This window comes from Salmo salar, chromosome ssa17, assembly GCF_905237065.1.
Source record: "Salmo salar chromosome ssa17, Ssal_v3.1, whole genome shotgun sequence".
NCBI lineage: Eukaryota > Metazoa > Chordata > Actinopteri > Salmoniformes > Salmonidae > Salmo > Salmo salar.
Window position 1 is genome coordinate 4789324 of NC_059458.1, and position 20409 is coordinate 4809732.

Genomic DNA, 20409 nt, shown 5'->3' on the forward strand with positions numbered 1-20409 from the left:
CAGTGGGGGAAAAAAGTATTTGATCCCCTGCTGATTTTGTACGTTTGCCCACTGATAAAGAAAGGATCAGTCTATAATTTTAATGGTAGGTTTATTTGAACAGTGAGAGAAAGAATAACAACAAAAATATCCAGAAAAACGCATGTCAAAAATGTTATGAATTGATTTCCATTTTAATGAGGGAAATAAGTATTTGATCCCCTCTCAATCAGAAAGATTTCTGGCTCCCAGGTGTCTTTTATACAGCTAACGAGTTGAGGTTAGGAGCACACTCTTAAAGGGAGTGCTCCTAACCGCAGCTTGTTACCTGTAAAAAAGACACCTGTCCACAGAAGCAATCAATCAAGCAGATTCCAAACTCTCCACCATGGCCAAGACCAAAGAGCTCTCCAAGGATGTCAGGGACAAGATTGTAGACCTACACAAGGCTGGAATGGGCTACAAGACCATCGCCAAGCAGCTTGGTGAGAAGGTGACAACATTTGGTGCGATTATTCGCAAATGGAAGAAACACAAAAGAACTGTCAATATCCCTCGGCCTGGGGCTCCATGCAAGATTTCACCTCATGGGGTTGCAATGATCATGAGAACGGTGAGGAATCAGCCCAGAACTACACAGGAGGATCTTGTCAATGATCTCAAGGCAGCTGGGACCATAGTCACCAAGAAAACAATTGGTAACACACTACGCCGAGAAGGACTGAAATCCTGCAGCGCCTTCAAGGTCCCCCTGCTCAAGAATACATATACATGCCCGTCTGAAGTTTGCCAATGAACATCTGAATGATTCAGAGGACAACTGGTGAAAGTGTTGTGGTCAGATGAGACCAAATTGGAGCTCTTTGGCATCAACTCAACTCGCCGTGTTTGGAGGAGGAGGAATGCTGCCTATGACCCCAAGAACACTATCCCCACCGTCAAACATGGAGGTGGAAACATTATGCTTTGGGGGTGTTTTTCTGCTAAGGGGACAGGACAACTTCACCGCATCAAAGAGACGATGGACGGGGCCATGTACCATCAAATCTTGGGTGAGAACCTCCTTCCCTCAGCCAGGGCATTGAAAATGGGTCGTGGATGGGTATTCCAGCATGACAATGACCCAAAACACACGGCCAAGGCAACAAAGGAGTGGCTCAAGAAGAAGCACATTAAGGTCCTGGAGTGGCCTAGCCAGTCTCCAGAACTTAATCCCATAGAAAATCTGTGGAGGGAGCTGAAGGTTCGAGTTGCCAAACGTAAGCCTCGAAACCATAATGACTTGGAGAAGATCTGCAAAGAGGAGTGGGACAAAATCCCTCCTGAGATGTGTGCAAACCTGGTGGCCAACTACAAGAAACGTCTGGCCTCTGTGATTGCCAAAAAGGGTTTTGCCACCAAGTACTAAGTCATGTTTTGTGGAGGGGTCAAATACTTATTTCCCTCATTAAAATGCTAATCATTTTATAACATTTTTGACATGCGTTTTTCAGGATTTTTTGTTGTTATTCTGTCTCTCACTGTTCAAATAAACCTACCATTAAAATTATAGACTGATCATTTCTTTGTAAGTGGGCAAACGTACAAAATCAGCAGGGGATCAAATACTTTTTTTCCCCCACTGTATGTGTGTGTGAGTGTGTTTGTGTGTGTGTGTTTATGTGTTTATGTGTGTGTGAGTGTGTTTGTGTGTGTGTGTGTGTTTATGTGTGTGTGTTTGTGTGTGCGTGTGCCTGCATCCATGCTTGTGTGTGTAAATGTTCCTTACTAGTGTTGCCAGCCTCATTCCATCACAGAGTCTCTCCACAGCATGGCAGATTTGTGAATGGTTTGATGATATGATCTGTTTGGCACACATCTCCATTCAGACCACATTCAAACTCATCCACTAGTGTGTGTGTGTGTGTGTGTGTGTGTGTGTGTGTGTGTGTGTGTGTGTGTGTGTGTGTGTGTGTGTGTTACCTCAGCGCTGCTCTGTTCTTATGTTCCCCTAAATGAGGCATGTAATCCTATTAACAGGCCAACACAGGATTACAACAATAGGAGAGTGGGAGGGAGAGAGAGAGGGAGAGAGAGAGGAGGGGGAGAGAGAGAGGAGGGGGAGAGAGATTGAGCTTGCCTATTAAGTCCAACAATTTCAAGCAGACAACCGAAGAAAATGATGGTTTGATGAAGAATGCAAAAACCTAAGAAAGGAATGGAGAAACCTATCGAACTAAAAACATAGAGACCCAGAAAACCAGAGCCTACGGCTTCACTATGGTGAATCACTAAAACAATACAGAAATACACTACGGAAAAAGAAGGAACAGCACGTCAGAAATCAGCTCAATGTAATTGAAGAATCCATAGAATCGAATCATTTCTGGGAAAATTGGAAAACTCTAAACAAACAACACAAAGTGTTATCTATCCAAAACAGAGATGTGTGGATAAACCACTTCTCCAATATTTTTGGCTCCATAACAATACACACCCTCCAACACAAAAAAGGCCTGTGGTGTTGATGGTATCCTAAATTAAATGATAAAATATACAGACCACAAATTCCAATTGGCTATACTTAAACTCTTCAACACCATCCTCAACTCAGGTATCTTCCCCAATATTTCGAACCAAGGACTGACCCCCCCCAATCTACAAAAGTGGAGACAAATTTGACCCCAATAACTATCATGGGATATGCGTCAACAGCAAACTTGAGAAAATCCTCTGCATTATAAATAACAGCAGACTTGTACATTTCCTCAGTGAAAGCAATGTACTGACAAAATGTCAAATTGGCTTTTAACCAAATTACCGTACGACAGGCCACGTATTCACCCTGCACATCCTATTGACAAACAAACCAAAACAAAGGCAAAGTCTTCTCATGCTTTGTTGATTTCATAAAGGCTTTTGACTCAATTTGGCATGAGGGTCTGATATACAAAGTGATGGAATCTGTGTTGGGGTGAAAATGTACGACATCATAAAATCCATGTACACAAACAACAAGTGTGTGGTTAAAAGTGGCAAAAATACACACACATTTCTTTTCACAGGGCCGTGAGGTGAGACAGGAATGCGCTTGAGCCCCAACCTCTTCAATATACTGTGTATATATATATATATATATATATATATATATCAACGAATTCTCGAAGGCACTAGAACAGTCTATAGCACCCGGCCTCACCCTAATAGAATCTGAAGTCAAATGTCTATTGTTTGCTGATGATCTGGTGCTTCTGTCCTCAACCAAGTAGGGCAGGGCCTAGAGCAGCACCTAGATCTTCTGCACAGATTCTGTCAGACCTGGGCTTTGACAGTAAATCTCAGTAAGACAAAAGTAATGGTTTTCCAAAAAAGGTCCAGTTGCCAGGACCACAAATACAAATTCCATCTAGACACCATTGCCCTAGAGCACACGAAAAACTATAGATACCTTGGCCTAAACATCAGTGCCACAGGTAACTTCCACAAAGCTGTGAACGATCTGAGAGACAAGTCAAGAAGGGCGTTCTATGCCATCAAAAGGAACATAACATTTTGCATGCCAATTAGGATCTGGCTAAAAATACTTGAATAAATTATAGAACCCATTGCCCTTAATGGTTGTGAGGTCTGGGGTCCGCTCACCAACCAAGAATTCACAAAATGGGACAAACACAGAATTGAGACTCTGCATGCTGAATTCTGCAAAAATAGCCTTTGTTTACAACGTAAAACACCAAATAATGCAGTAGAGCAGAATTATTACCCGCTAATTATCAAAATCCAGGTAAATAGACGTTAAATTCTACAACCACCTAAAAGGAAGCGATTCCCAAACCTTCCATAACAAAGCCATCACCTACAGAGAGATTAACCTGGAGAAGATTCCCCTAAGCAAGCTGGCCCTGGGTCTCTGTTCACAAACACAAACAGAACCCTGTCACAACGTCCACAGGTGGCGCCTCTCCCCGTTCGGGCGGCGCTCGGCGGTCGTCGTCGCCAGCCTACTAGCTGCCACCGATTTCCTTTTCTGTTTCGTTTGGTAATGTCTGGTTAGGGTAGCACCTGTTTTGTGTTTAGTAATTAGTGGGGTATTTAGTCTGTCTGTTTTGTGTTTGGGGTTGTGCGGGATTGTTTCATGTCTGTTATCGTAGGTTGGGGGGGGATTTCTTTTCTGGTCCTTTTATATTTAGTGTTTTGGCTTTAGGGTTGCTGGGCTGAGTCCCGTTATATTCCCAAGACTGTGTTAGTCTTCCTTTGTTGGAATATTTTTTCCCTTGCCTTGTAGGCTTGATATTTTGGACTTGTTTTTCTTCATTAAAGTAACTACGTGTTTCACGTACCTGAGTCTCCTGCGCCTGACTTCACCCCTCCTGCAGAACTATTATTTGACAACACCACAGAGCCCCAGGACAGCAACACAATTAGGCCCAACCAAATTATGAGAAAACAAAAAACAATTACTTGACGCATTGGAAAGAATAAAAAATAAAAAACAGAGCAAACTAGAATGCAATTTGTCTTTAAACAGAGAGTACACAGTGTCAGACTAACTGACTACTGTGACTGACCCAAAATTTAGGAAAGCTTTGAATATGTACAGACTCAGTGAGCATAGCCTTGCTATTGAGAAAGGTCGCCATAGGCAGACCTGGCTCTCAACAGAAGACAGGCTATGTGCACACTGCCCCCAAAATGAGGTGGAAACTGAGCTGCACTTCCTAACCTCCTGCCAAATGTATGACCATACTAGAGACACATATTTCCCTCAGATTACACAGACCCACAAAGAATTTGAAAACAAACCCAATTTTGATAAACTCCCATATCTACTGGGTGAAATACCAGTGTGCCATCACTGCAGCAAGATTTGTGACCTGGTGCCACAACAAAAGGGCAACCAGTAAAGAAGAAACACCATTGTAAATACAACCCATATTTATGTTTATTTATTTTCCCTTTTGTACTTTAACTATTTGCACATCGTTACAACACTGTATATAGACATAATATGACTTTGAAATGTCTCTATTATTTTGGAACTTGTGTGAGTGTAATATTTACTGTTAACTTTTTATTGTTTATTTCACTTTTGTTTATCCACTTCACTTGCTTTGGCAATGTAAACATATGCTTCCCATGCCAAAAAAAGCCCCTTGAATTGAATTGAATTGAGAGAGAGGAGCTACCAAGTTGTGGTAAGGTTTTTACCTCTCAGCTTTCATGTGGCCAAAAGCCTCAACATTTCCAGAAACATTAAAAGTACGACTGTGTAAGTTCTGTATGCATGAGTTGTTCTATTTGTATTGTCGATCATCTCCAACTCAACCCTACATGTACAAGTGCATATCTGTCAAACTGACCAATCCAGACCCAGCTCTGCTCCATGAATGTATAGACAGTGCAGTTTGTCTGAGTTGGCAGGGGTGCTCTGCTCTGGTCATAGAGATATAACTACTGTAACTTCTAAAGTCAGCACATAATAATTACCAATACACACAGCAACTGGGTCAGATACATTTACATTTTAGTCATTTAGCAGACGCTCTTATCCAGAGTGACTTACAGTAGTGAATGCATACATACATTTCATTTCATCTCATCTATTTTTATTTTATTTATTTTTTTCCGTACTGCCCTAAATTGTTCTACACACACAGGGATAGAGAGAGAGACAGCGAGAGACAGAGAGAGACAGAGAGAGAGAGAGAGAGAGAGAGAGTGAGGGGGGGTAATGAGTGTATCCATACTGAGTGTGTCAGCGGAATGCTGTGTTGAACTATGGACTATTTACACATCATTATAGAGACAGACAGTCTGACAACACAGGCATCAACTCGCGGGACAATACTTTTATAGAACAGAAATGGCTTCAATACAGTTGGGATTGTGTGATTCGATAGATTCCTGCTAACAAATGACCATGGAAAAACAACCAGTTCTGTAAGACAGAAGAGACAACCATTTACAAATCCCAACCTCTGTATGCAACTATACCAATTTAGTCACCAATAATAATAATAATAATAATAATAGTAAAAATAATAATTAGGCGGGTGCTTAAATGTGTCCTATTTCACATATGTAAAAGTCTGTATTATACACATGTGAATTGGAATGCTTTTTTTTTGCATATCCCACTCCCCCTGAGACACCCTGAGAGAGTGATGTCAGAGCCAGGGATCAGCCATTATTGACAGCAACCCTGGAGCAATTAAGTGACTTGCTCAAGGGCACGGACAGATTTTTCACCTAGTCAGCTCTGGGATTCAAACACCAACCTTTCGATTACTGGCCCAACTCTCTTAACCGCTAGGCTACCTGCCTGTAACCGCTAGGCCACCTGCCTGTAACCGCGTGACTACCTGCCTGTAACTGCGTGACTACCTGCCTGTAACCGCTAGGCTACCTGCCTGTAACCGCTAGGCTACCTGCCTGTAACCGCGTGACTACCTGCCTGTAACCGCTAGGCTACCTGCCTGTAACCGCGTGACTACCTGCCTGTAACCGCGTGACTACCTGCCTGTAACCGCGTGACTACCTGCCTGTAACCGCTAGGCTACCTGCCTGTAACCGCTAGGCTACCTGCCTGTAACCGCTAGATACCGCTCCTTGTGTCGCATCCTACATCCCAAGATTAACTGCTGGGTGGAGTGAAGCTAACTGATTACACACACATAATGTCTGCTGTTACCTTCAATTATCAGCTCTTTAACACTGGGAGATCATTAGGGTACAGAGCATTAATCTTTTCTTCCCATTTTCCTAAAGCAATATTGCATAGTAATAAACCATATACTGTATGATCTCTGTAATAAACCCATGAAAATACATATTCTGTGTTTCACTGTTGTTTCACTTGTAGGATTGGGAGTCACAGTATATCATAAGCTAACAGTATGATATCATTCTCATATATTCTACAGTAAGTCTTAAAGATGCACTATGCAGAAATCGCTCCGCCTTTTCCTGGATGCAAAAATTCTAATAGTTCGCCGAATTTCAGTTTATGTGACAAAACAAGCAAGTATAGTGTAGAGAATCATTCTCCCATCTAAACTGTGAAATATGTTTTTCATAACCAAAAATATTGGATTTTCAGCTGTTTGAAGCTGGTGTACACAACCAGAAAGTAATAAATGCAAAAACGAAACTTAAGAACGGGAAGCATAGAAATAGCGCACATAGAACAGATATACCGCTACTTAGACTTGCATTCAATGAGAATGACAAATCTATAACTCCCATTTCTATGTGAATTTGGTCAGTTCACCCAAAAAGTCACATATGGCAGCTTTAATTAAGCTCTAACTCCCCTTTTCAACCAGTCTGGTCTCATACACTAGACGTAACATAGTAAGTGTAAATCCAGGACACTCAAATTATTATGCTATGTTACGTGGTACACTGTAAACACCAATGTGCCATCATTACTCAAAACGTTTGAGGAATCCTGTTGCACTTAATATATCTGAGTAAAGTTACTTAAATTGATTTTGTAGTCATTACTCAAACTGATAGTCACTGTGACCATGTTGGGCAGTGGTCACCAACCTTTTCTGAGTCAAGATCATGCTGAGTCAAAATGCAAGCCGAGATATAGTGCTCAGATTAAACATGACTTAAAAAACATAAACCTATGCAACCTTAACCAATTAAAAACAGTTCTGTAGCAATGAGGTTTGTGCAGTAGGCCCAATTTATTACCACTGCAAATTGGCTATGCTTGAATTTCCCTGTCAATGTTGTTCTTCTCAGACCATTTTGAAATTATATTTTAAAAAGTAGGTATATTATCACACTGGTAATAGATCATTTGTTGAATTAATTGTGAGGCACAGCTGAGTGTGCATAACAATTACAGCATATTTTTTTTTTACTGGACTGATGACCTGCATCTGATGGTCAGTCTGAGGGGAGGGAACAGTGGCGAGACTGCCTCTCACCTGACTCACCATCTTTCCGCTCTCCCTTCCTCCACTGAGAAAAGGAGACACGGTCTTCCAGCTGATGGCGAATCTCAAGTCGCACTGCATTATTTCTGCCTCAAGCACCAATTCATGGTGTTATCCTATGATCAGAGAAAGTTAAATATTCCTTGATATTAAAAAAGACAAAAGATGCTAATAATAAGGCAAGCTTATGGGAACACTTTGCTATACTCATTCATTGCAGCTGCAGTGCTGGTTGTAGTGTGAGTGGAAGTAGGGAGAACACACATTTTATGGCTTATAAAAAATATTGAACAAAGTGTTGACACTAGTGCTGAATAACAACTTAAACATCTTAAAAACTTACTCATAAAAACAGCAGCTCTTTACTGCATTCGTTAAGTCTCTCTTTAGTCATGGTTTTAAAAGTTTTGTAATCTCACAGTATCAACTTTGCTGTTTCCAGCCTTCTTTTCCAGTCTATGGTTCGAGAAAACTGTGCAGACATGGTGATCTGAGCTTTCTGATTGGCTATAACGGTAGGCCTATAGGTGCACTTGATTTGCTCTCTGGGGCTGCCGTGTAGGCAGTTTTAACTTCAGACAGATGAAATGGTTCAAAATTAAACACTTTGCCTTCCCAGGCGCTAGGGCTGCGAATCAAGTGCACCTTCCGCCAACAGCATGAATCAAAATAGTAACACAAGGCTGTATCGTTGGGTTTTTTACAGAAATGTTTGGTGATCGACTAGGAATTCCTTGGAGATTGACCAGTCACGGTTGGTGACCACTGCTGTAGGGGGATAGAGATTTGAGTTGTAACAGCTTGAACCTTTTGAGTAACGCCCCACTAAGTCATACCTCCAATATAATTTCCCAGTGTGCCTTACCTTTTCTAGTGACTTGTAGAGTTACCACCAATGACTGTAATTGATAGTGAAAGAAACATGGTTGTAATCTCATTCATTTTCAGTCCTGTGGCCTTCACCAAGTGAGTTCTTAGGTGGATGGTATCACTAGAATTTATTTATGACAATTATTATATATATCATAAAGCCTTATTCTGAGGCATAGCAAAATTGCAGTAACTTTTACAAAATTACAGATTAAAAAGAAAATCCTGGTTGCAGGATTTCCAGGAATCTTCCAACTGTGATTTCTGGAAAACCTGGGAAATTTACTACTAACATCTCATTTAGTTTTAAGTCAGTTCCACATGAATATTTTAAGTAAAAATTACTTTTCATTGACTTTGAGTTCAATATATTAGAACTATTTTAGTTAATAATGCCTTGGGGTTTACTATGCAATCAGCTCTCAGTCTCACATCAGAATTAGTATTTAAGGTTAAGTTTAGGCATTAACTCAGAATTTTTTACATAAAAATAGAATACGGTGTCAACGTAAATAGTCCGGTGTAAATAGTCCGGTGTAAATAGTCCGGTGTCAACGTAAATAGTCCAGTGTAAATAGTCCGGTGTCAACGTAAATAGTCCAGTGTAAATAGTCCGGTGTCAATGTAAATAGTCCGGTGTAAATAGTCCGGTGTCAACGTAAATAGTCCAGTGTAAATAGTCCGGTGTCAACGTAAATAGTCCAGTGTAAATAGTCCGGTGTCAATGTAAATAGTCTGGTGTAAATAGTCCGGTGTCAATGTAAATAGTCTGGTGTAAATAGTCCGGTGTCAACGTAAATAGTCTGGGTGGCTTTTGATGAATTGTTCACCAGTCTTATGGCTTGGGGGTATAAGCTGTTAAGGAGCCTTTTGACCTAGACTTGACGCTCCAATACTGCTTGCTGTGCGGTAGCAGAGAGAACAGTCTATGACTTGGGTGACTGGAGTCTGACCATTTTTGGGGATTCCTCTGATACAGTATAGGCCCCAGCTTGGCCCCAGTGATGAACAGGGCCGTACGCACTACCATCTGTAGCGCCGTACGGTCGGATGCCAAGCAGTTGCCATACCAGGCGGTGATGCAACCAGTCAGGATGCCCTCAATGGTGCAGCTGTATAACTTTTTGAGGATCTGGGGACCCATGCCAAATCTTTTCAGTCTCCTGAGGGGGAAAAGGTGTTGTAGTGCCCTCTTCACAACTGTCTTGGTGTGTTTGGAACATGATCATTTGTTGATTATGTGGACACCGAGGAACTCCAAACTATCGACCAGCTCCACTACAGCCACGTCGATGTTAATGGACGCCTGTTCGGCCCTCCTTTTCCTGTAGTCTACGATCAGTTCCTTTGTCTTTCTCACATTGAGTGAGAGGTTGTTGTCCTGGCACAACACTGCCAGGTGTTTGACCTCCTCCCTATAGGCTGTCTTGTTGCAGAGGGTGGTGTTTAGTCCCAGGGTCATTAGCTTAGTGATGAGCTTTGTGGGCAATATGGTGTTGAACGCTGAGCTTTAATCAATGAATAGCATTCTCACATAGGTGTTCCTTTTGTCCAGGTGGGAAAGGGCAGTTTGGAGTGCGATTGAGATTGCGTCATCTGTGGATCTGTTAGGGCAGTATGCGAATTGGAGTTGGTCGAGGGTTTCCGGGATGATGGTGTCGATTTGAGCAATGACCAGCCTTTCAAAGCACTTCATGGCTACAGACGCGAGTGCTACGGGGTGGTAGTCATTTAGACAGGTTACCTTCCCTTTCTTGGGCACAGGGACTATGGTGGTCTGCTTGAAACATGTAGGTATTACTGACTCAGTCAGGGAGAGGTTGAAAATGTCAGTGAAGACACTTGCTAGTTGGTCAGGGTGGATGGGTAGGTGTATAAGGTGAATGTCTGGCAACCCAAAGGTTGCATGTTCAATTCTCATCATGAGAAAGTAGCATTTGCAACTACTTAGCATGTTAGCTAACCCTTCCCTTAAGCTTAACCCTATAACCTAACCCCTAGCCCACCTAACGTTAGACACAACAAATTGGAATTCGTAAAATATGTAGGACTATTGCAAATTCGTAACATATTGTACAAAATGGATGATGGACATCTACAAATTAATACATACCATGGGAAACGTAACATATCATACTAAATGGAAGAAGACAGATTAGTCTACCCCTGAGTCCAGGTTGTTTCAACAAGTTTACAGGACATTATCCCTTGGCCAGCCAACAGCCACAATTTACCTGCGACACTGCGCGCATTATAGTCATTAATCACATAACATATCCAAACGACTGCGAACAGCACACAGGAAACTGCTAGTGAAAGTAACACATGTCTCATTAACAGTCACACTGACACACACAGAGGCTATAAATACACTAGATATGTCATGGTGAGGAGTAGGAGAAGCAGACGGTTGAAATAAGGAGAGAAACGGGACCGGTGCCCATCCTACCGCCTCTTTTGCATCTCCAGACAATCCAGACATAATAGCGCAGCGATGTAACAAGAACTTAACAAATAAACCGGGGGAGATGGCAAGGTGCTAAGCCGCAAGACTGGTCTAACCCGCTTGTAATAACAGTTTTTCATCAGATACCATTGTTTTAGTTATTCATTGTTAGGAATGACACACACACACACACACACACACACACACAATTAATCAACTGCATTTACAGAGTCACACAAACAACAATTGGGATTTGAGAAGCTATAGGCGAGGATTAGATTAGTACTTACATGAGATTTGTTGGAAACTGCGACGGCAGACAAAAATCCGACGATAATAACAGTAAAATCAACACGGCGTGTGGTCTGTAGGTGTCCATTGCCAGGCGCCAACTCCCCGTCCAAACACACGCACGCACATTCATACACTACGCCCCTCTCCAGCTGCGTGTTTGAGTGCGTAGAATGGTCCACGCCAAGCCAGTAGTGTGTGTCACACACTCGGAGATAACCCAGCCCCGCCACCGACAATCTGATCAACTGGCATCAGCGCTCTAACAGGTACCGGATTGGTACCTCTCTCTCTCTCTGTGTCTGTCTGAGGTGATGGTAGTCACAGATACATAGCCTATCAGGGATGTTCTATTGGATTGGTACCTCTCTGTCTGTCTGTCTGTCTGTCTGTCTGAGGTGATGGTAGTCACAGATACATAGCCTATCAGGGATGTTCTATTGGATTGGTACCTCTCTGTCTGTCTGTCTGTCTGTCTGAGGTGATGGTAGTCACAGATACATAGCCTATCAGGGATGTTCTATTGGATTGACATCTTTCTCTCTCTCGCACCCACGCACACACCATATTTTACTCAGTTTGATGTTAAATCATTTCTCTGGGAGTCCTTACCAATCATCATCAATCCCCCAGACAGACAGAGAGACATAGTGACAGTGTGAGTGACAGGTAGCAGACTTGTCAGAGGACAGCGGTGACTGATAACTTATTGATCGCACCATTGAACAGACTGTTATGAGATAGCGATTTACACTATCAAATTCTTCACAACGTGATCCATCTGAAGGGTTTTACAAGATTCCCTACCTTAACAAGCGCTATGAGTGACATAATGGCTACCGGGCCAAGGATGTTGTGCCAAAAGCTAGGCCTACATAGCCTTTGGTTCTTATGCCAACAAGACAAGCATTATGTACAGCATGGGTTACAGTAAATATGCAATCACCTACTCTATATGTTTTGCCTATGGGTTATCTAAAATATTGGTGGTAGATTTCAAAATAAAATGGTCTGAGAAAACAATGTAACCAATCTACTGTATCTATTATACAGTATTTCAGGTGACAGCCAGACTGTTATGTGTTCTAGTTCCAATTATTAGGCTCTCAGAGTGCATGTCTGATTGGACAACAGAGGAGCCAGTCAGATAGTCCGACCCAGAGGCAGGGCAGGGTAACACATCTGGGATGCTTGGGGATTTGGTTATCAATCGTTGCTTAGCAACCACACACACCATCTCTCTCATCCTCTCACCCTCTCTCTCTCTCATCTCCCATTCTCTCACACGCACATGCACACACACATGCACACACACACACACACACACACACACACACACACACACACACACACACACACACACACACACACACACACACACACACACACACACACACACACACACACACACACACACACACACACACACACACACAGAGGTGTAAGCGAGGGAGCAGATGTAACATTGAGATGTATTCTACAGTGAGATCTGTTATAGACAGGAGAGACATAGGGATAGACAGGAGAGACATAGGGAGGAGAGACATTAAGAGGAGAAACATAGAGAGGAGAGACAGAGAGAGGAGAGACATAGAGAAGAGAGACATAGAGAGGAGAAACATAGAGAGGAGAAATGTAGAGAGGAGAGACAGAGAGAGGAGAGACAGAGAGAGGAGAGACAGAGGGAGGAGAGACAAAGGAGAGCGATTGGAGCGACATAGACAGGAGAGACATAGAGAGGAGAGACATAGGGAGGAGACAGAGAGAGGACAGACAGAGAGGATAGACATAGAGAGGAGAGACATAGAGAGGAGAGAGAGACAGAGGAAATAAGCAGAGAGAGAAAGGAAGAACATAATAGTGCTGAAAGACAGGAGGCTGGAGGCCTTGACAGACAATAGACCGAGATGGAGCCGCCAGTCTCTAGACTGGGGATGCAGAGGTGCTAGGCTAATGCCTGCTATACACTCTCTCAGCACAGCACATACGTCTTTGTTCTGTGTGTTTATGTGCATGCAAGCTGTGTGTGTCTGTGCGCGTCTGCATGTACAACTTCTACTTTTCAGTCCTGTAGTCCAGTGTTTCCCTACCCTGGTCCTCCAGTACCGCCAACAGTCCACATGTCTACTGTAACCCTGGACAAGCACACCTGAATCAACCTGTCAACTAATCATCAAGCCCTCAATGAGTTGAATGAGGTGTTTGTCCAGGGCTACAATGGAACTGTGTACTGTTGGGGGTACTGGAGGACCAGGGTTGGGAAACACAACTGTAGTCCACTAGGAGCCATTACTGAGAGGATGTTGCCACCTGCTGGACATGAAGCGAATATACAGGAATAATTGTAGTGCTGAAAGTTTGATTGAAAACAATTGACTGGGGTGGATGTACATATAAGAGAGCAGAAGGAAAAATAATAGTTGCAGATTACATAACACACTCAAATATGAAACCAAAAGTCCTTTAAGGTTGTGGAATAAATCTCTTTTTATATTTATTCTTTAGACTTTAGGTAAACAGCCGGTTTTTACAGCACAATTTGCATAATAATATCTCAACACATCCTGTGTACAACCACAAAACCAGAACGCTAGATTCTCCATTTTTACACTGAATGAAAAACAAGACAATTTTACAAGCATAATCTTTATACAGTCGGAATACAATTTCCGATAAATCTATACATATTCTCTCTTTTAAACATAATCTGGAAGCAAAAATATTGACAGACCATCAACAAAACATGCAACATCCAGGTTGGCTCGGTGACGTCTGCGACATGGTCGTGCAGTAAGACACCCATTGGTTGACAACACAGTCTGATCACATAAGTACCTCACACACACCACTACAGACAGACAGACAGACAGACAGACAGACAGACAGACAGACAGACAGACAGACAGACAGACAGACAGACAGACAGACAGACAGACAGACAGACAGACAGACAGACAGACAGACAGACAGACAGACAGACAGACAGGTTTTAGTTTTTTGTCCTTTTTTGTTGTTACACTCACATGCTCGAACCTCAGACAATATGATTTATCAATCTCTGTAGAAAATAAAAACACTTTGTATTTACACAGATCAGATGAGTATGCCACATTCACACTCAACAGATACACGTTTGATTGGTTTCACGGTTACTAGCAACAGACTTAGGAACAATGTATATTAACTGTCTAGCTAAGGGAAATGTAAGGACTCCATTCAGGGTTGTTGGACAGTCCTGGAGTTGGGCATTGAAAATAACCTCTCGTTATTTTTCCTCAGACTCATTATCATTGATTTATACATACATGTGTTGGTGGTTGTATCAAACATACAGATTGATGTCTCCTTAGATTTGTGCATTGTGAAGTAATATGTACCTTAAATTGTCTGTGAATGTAGATGTTGTTTTTTGAGTTTTTCTATTGCCTTGGAAATCAAAAAGAGAGGTGTCTGAACTTCTTCAGCACAGATAACATGACTCAACATCATCTCAACATGGAGACACTAACTGTAACAGATACTTAAACTTGCATGTCATAACACGTTACACAGGACAAGGAAATCAATCAACATGTAATACTAAAGTGCACAAGCTTCATGTACATGATAACAGCTGTTAAGTAGTAAAAAAATCTCTCTCTATTTTTTTTATACTTTTCTTCAATAATATATAAACCAAAATAAATTAAAATTCTATTCATAAGATACATATTTTCAGACACAATGTTCACTGATATTACATGTTAAGAAAATGCATTCAAACACAAGGTCTATGTTGCATAGAATGACTTCAACACAACCAATGGGTTTGCTTACAAAACAAGGTTGGCACGACAATATCATTTTCTGTAAAACTAACCCTCTTTAAAATCACGTTTTTTTTGTCTTATGAACATTTGTGACATCTTGACTCAGTGTCTGAATTTCGAGCCTCTGATATGGACTTAATTTATTAGGAAATTGCATCTGTCCTCCCTAGTTGCTCAGTGATATGCCTGCAGATAGGGTGGAGGGTACTAGCTCTGTAGGGTCACTTGAGGATGTTGTTCACTATGATCCACTATATAGATCACTGACAATAATAATATACTAACAACAGTAGTGCCATATGGTTCTGAGCCCATAGATTTGGACTGTATATCAGTGTGTATCAGTGTGTCCTGGCCGTGTTATGACTGGACCATAGGTAATGACTTAGAGCTTTGACCAGAGGCAGTGACAAAGGCTGGTTCACTGTGTTGTCGCATTACATCCACTGACACTGACTGCACAGTGCACAATTTACAGTGTACTGTTTACAGCAAGATGTTGGGTGTTCCGTTTTTTTACAGAACCAGACTGTGATGTCACACACGCAGGGGACAGGTGTGTCTAACTGTTGCTTTAACATAGAATAGGTGAGGAGCCCAAACAGGGGAGCAGAGCACTTCACCAGAGAGAGGCTACACATCCCTCTGTTCGATTGCAGGTTGGGCAAGGTGGCCAGCAATCTCGGTTTTGCTCTCAAACCAAAACTATTGTTTAAGCCTCCAGTCACATGTGCGTAAGACATCACAAAAACATAACCAGTCTGATGGGTCCAGTAAAATCATGTGATCTTCCTCAGTGAGTAACGTTCAGGACATAATAAGGGGAGGGGACGGAAGATTCCTACACACTGCTGTCCGTATGTGGAATGGACTCTCTCACAACACAATATATCAGACTGCCATGAGTTTGAAGGGAAGGGACCTGACATCCTCTTCTATCTGTTCTCTTCTCCCCACCTGTAAGAGGACGGATATCCATGTAGTTGTTCTCCTCTCTGTCTCAGTTGTGCTATGAGTTCTACATTCACCATTTGAACTGCATTTTCCTGTTTTCCCACTGTATAACACCCAGTATAACTGCATAACACCAGAGCTAAAGGGATTGGATTGTCTGTGCTCCTTCCATACCCTTGTTTGTCCAGAATGTAGTCTTTAGAATAAACTGTACATGAGGAGACACCTCATATCATCTGTAATATATGCATCTATGGTCATAAATAACATTTCTCTGTACACTGTGTCTCTGATATGATTCATATTCTGACATATATCTATCTAAATCTGAATGTACATCTACATCTTTCCAGGTAAGGTCAAGTTGGAGTTTTATGGCTGTTGGCAACAAACTGTAATGGTACATTACTGTCACCTACTGGACTTGAGAGTTCAGGTATGGTCAGGTTTCGTTAATTACTTATCAACAATATAATTGCACTGTACTTTTTGTACACAACATAAATAGAATCTTACAACAAACATTCCATACTTTGTCAAACAGCCAAGGACAAAAACACACAAACAAATACATCAATTTGAACCCCACTCACTGACTGACTGACATTTTCACAGATCAATCCCAATAATGATAATGATCTGATAAGCCATAAACAACAGTATCAGATTCAGACAGAACAGAAATGAGTAGCTCCATCATGGTAACTATCTTTGTGATATTGCTGCCCAGTCCTGTTTGACGTCAGGTTTTGCATCCGACATGTCGAGCAGAGAGCTGACAGGTGGTGAGATGTGTGTGTCCTCTTACAGCGGAGGACTTCTTCATTCCTCGGTGTGTGTGTGTGTGTGTGTGTGTGTGTGTGTGTGTGTGTGTGTGTGTGTGTGTGTGTGTGTGTGTGTGTGTGTGTGTGTGTGTGTGTGTGCGTGCGTGCGTGCTGGCAGTCTATCCAATCAGGGTACAGTCTCTGACAGTCTTTGGTCCAATTAAGGATCAGGGTAAAGTCCATGTCTGGCAGTGGGAGAGGGAATAGGAGGATCAGTTCTTTCTGGGCGAGTCCGTACCCGCAACCCCTCTTCCTTCCCTCTTATCTCTTCTTCTCCTCCCCTCTCTTTTCTTTCCATACAGAATAACACAAAGGGGATGAAGGGCACTGTGTAACTCAACTCCTCCTCCTCGTCTTGACAAAGAACAGCCATTGACCATAAGTATTCATTGATCTTCACTGACCTCTGGTTGACCCCTCGGTGTCCTCTCAAGTTGACCTCTCATGACTGGTTGTGTGTGGAGCTGACCAGCAGCTTGTGCCAGCTGACCACCCTCTTCCTCATGTCCACCTTGTCCAGCCAGATGTAGGCCTCTCCTATCAGGGTCTTCTTCATAAACTTACCCCCGTTAGACACCAGGAACAACTAGGGACAGGGGGAACACACACACATACTTGTAGTGTCCTGTGTGTTTGTTTGTGTTTGTCTGTGTGCGTTCATGTGTGTGTGTGAAAAGTACTGGTATTACAGAACAGTCATAGGGGCTGTTGGAACAATAAAAAGTCTGAATAAAGCAGGACACCAGAGTAAAATAAACACAAGGTCGTAGAGTTTGTGTGTTACCTGCAGGGAGTGTCCGGTGGGGTTGAGGCTGAACCTAAAGGTCTCGTTGAAGGAGGGTTCTCTGTCGTGACGACACACTCTGGTCTTCTTCTTGATAATCCTCTTCTGAGTCGCCACGTTCACCACATACAGCTTCACATAGAGATCTACAGACAGACACACAGTCAGACGGTCAGACAGTCAGTGAGGCAGACAGACAGACAGACGGTCAGACACACACACACACACAGTTACCTGGTAGGTGGTCTGGGCTCTTGAATTTGTAAGTGATGTTTCTACACTGTAGGACTTCCAGGATCAGCTGGTCTCCCTCTTGTTTCACCTCCTTCTTCAGAGCCACCTTGATCTCCCCCATCACCTGGGTCTTGCCCCCACCCCCTGGGAGAGGAGGGACAGAAGGGGTATGAGGGAACAAGGGGGGCAGCAAGGGACAGAGTGAGAGAGAGACAGAGGCAAAGTTATAGCGAGATACACACACCCTTCCTCTCTGCAGATGTAAATTATTCAACACCGACGCATTATTGACATACTGCCTGCACCAAAATGGAACCAGAGGAGGACTCTCCTCTCTCCAGTTTCACTAAACTCAGTTCTGAACCCAAAACCATTCTCCGCCACGTCACTGTGGCTGTAACTCGGTTAGAGGTCAGGTTGGGAAACACTCATTTCCAGTAAAGGTTCGAGATGTCAGTTGCCATGATAATGAACCTTTGAACTGGCTGTCCAGTTGTGCACTAAGGTGGCCTCTAGTCTATTGTTATGGAGTGAAACTGGAGAAACTGAGAGAAAGAGAGGGGCCACCACGACACCTGAGCCATCTGAATCCTAGATATAGTTATGACACAGAGAGCAAGATAGTTACTTCCTATGTATGTGACCAGGCATTTAGAGGTAGGCTTAAAGCAGCCTGTTGGTGTTATTTCCTGTTCGGTCCAGCAGATGGCAGACATGTAAAGACAAAGTTTATTGGGAGAAACTGTCTCACACACACACACACACACACACACACACACACACACACACACACACACACACACACACACACACACACACACACAGTCTTACCCTCGCTGTCTGATAGTGAGGGTGGCAGTCCTCTAAACTTGTCAGGACCGTTGTGGATGATCTTCCCTCTGTTGGAAATGAACACACATTAGATCCACAGATACAAAACATGGATGTGATACATCATCCACCACCACAAGTCTGTGGACTTTTCTTGGGGATTCAACACAAGTCTTCAGGTCTTAGGTAGTAAGGTCAGCCATCATACTAGAACCCCCCCCACACACACACACACATAGGCTGTTTACTCACATGCATGGGACCTGGAAGATGGCGCTGTCCACCCCTGTGCCAGCCCCCTCGTCTCCATCCAGCCCCCATACCCCTCCATCAGACTGGGGGCTGAGGACACCACCGGCCCTGACACATCCCCCCAACCTGTGGCCTGGTCCTACAGAGGGTCGGGGGAAAGAGAGAGAGGGCGAGAGAGGAGGGGCAGTGAATGACTGCATGTGTGTGAGTGTAGGAGGGAGAGAAAGTGAGATTCATTTCACTACCTTGATAATGTGCGTCCATAATATTCTATAAACTATAATATAAAAATGGTTATTACTATTCTCATAGATGAATGTGAATGTAAATGTTGCAACTACATCGGCGGTCACAGTGTTTGTTTATTTGATTATGTGGATCTCCATTAGCTGTTACTAACAGCTTTTCCTTCTGGTGTCCACAACAACAAAAAACATGTTCAATGAACATACCCTGCCTAAGCTTACAGATAATAATACATTTACTGACAAACAGACTAAAACAAACATGGGTGACACTTTCCTTAAATAACAATCCATCATGATAGCTATAATGCATTGTAAGACCTGTCATGAGCATGTATGGCCCCTTTATAATATCTTCTCAGCCCTTATAAAGGGTCATGCATCCTTTTAACAAGTTATAAAGCATTATAACTAAAATATTTATGTAAAGTGTTACTGATACATATAAACCATGGAATAAACATGATGTAATAGCAGAGTACGTACGGGTAACATAAATATAATAATAATATATAAACATGCTAAAATAATAGTTATGTAATTACTTGAATAGATGGGCATATTTATTAGGATTTTTAATTATTTTTTTTTACCCCAATTTCATGATATCCAATTGGTAGTTACAGTCTTGTCCCATCGCTGCAACTCCCAACTCCCATATCAGGAGAGGCGAAGGTCTAGAGCCATGCGTTCTCTGAAACATGACCCTGCCAAGCCACACTGCTTCTTGACACACTGCTCGCTTAACCCAGAAGCCAGCCACACCATACAACTGGTGACACAAGTCAGTGTGCACGCGCCCGGACGGCCAAACCCTCCCCTAACACGGACAACGCTGGCCCAATTGTACACCGTCTCATGCGTCTCCCCATGAGACCCATGGGTCTCCCCATGAGACACAGCCTGGGATCGAACCCGGGTCTGTAGTGACCCTCTAGCACTGCGATGCAGTGCCTTAG

At 42.7% G+C, this 20409-nt stretch overlaps 2 protein-coding genes across 5 annotated transcripts in view; both read right to left on the minus strand.

Moving 5' to 3' along the window:
* Window positions 1-11918, minus strand: part of LOC106561208 (voltage-dependent calcium channel subunit alpha-2/delta-1) — a 109031-nt gene extending 97113 nt beyond the window's left edge. Inside the window, exon 1 of one of the 4 annotated variants that reach the window (XM_045698743.1) lies at window positions 11517-11918. In XM_045698743.1, coding sequence (XP_045554699.1) covers window positions 11517-11650 — 134 coding nt within the window. In that variant the 5' untranslated portion in view covers window positions 11651-11918. The remainder of the gene's footprint in view (window positions 1-11516) is intronic. The other 3 variants (XM_045698744.1, XM_045698746.1, XM_045698747.1) reach the window with 3 other exon arrangements.
* A 5470-nt stretch (window positions 11919-17388) lies between these two features.
* LOC123728317 (protein piccolo-like) lies at window positions 17389-19469 on the minus strand. Its single transcript, XM_045700364.1, has 6 exons — window positions 19451-19469; window positions 19206-19344; window positions 18954-19021; window positions 18123-18266; window positions 17889-18034; window positions 17389-17690 (listed from the first exon to the last, which is right to left on the minus strand). Exons 1-6 carry the CDS (start codon window positions 19467-19469, stop codon window positions 17547-17549), a joined length of 660 nt encoding a protein of 219 aa, XP_045556320.1. The 3' UTR covers window positions 17389-17546.
* Between the last annotated feature and the right edge of the window lie 940 nt (window positions 19470-20409).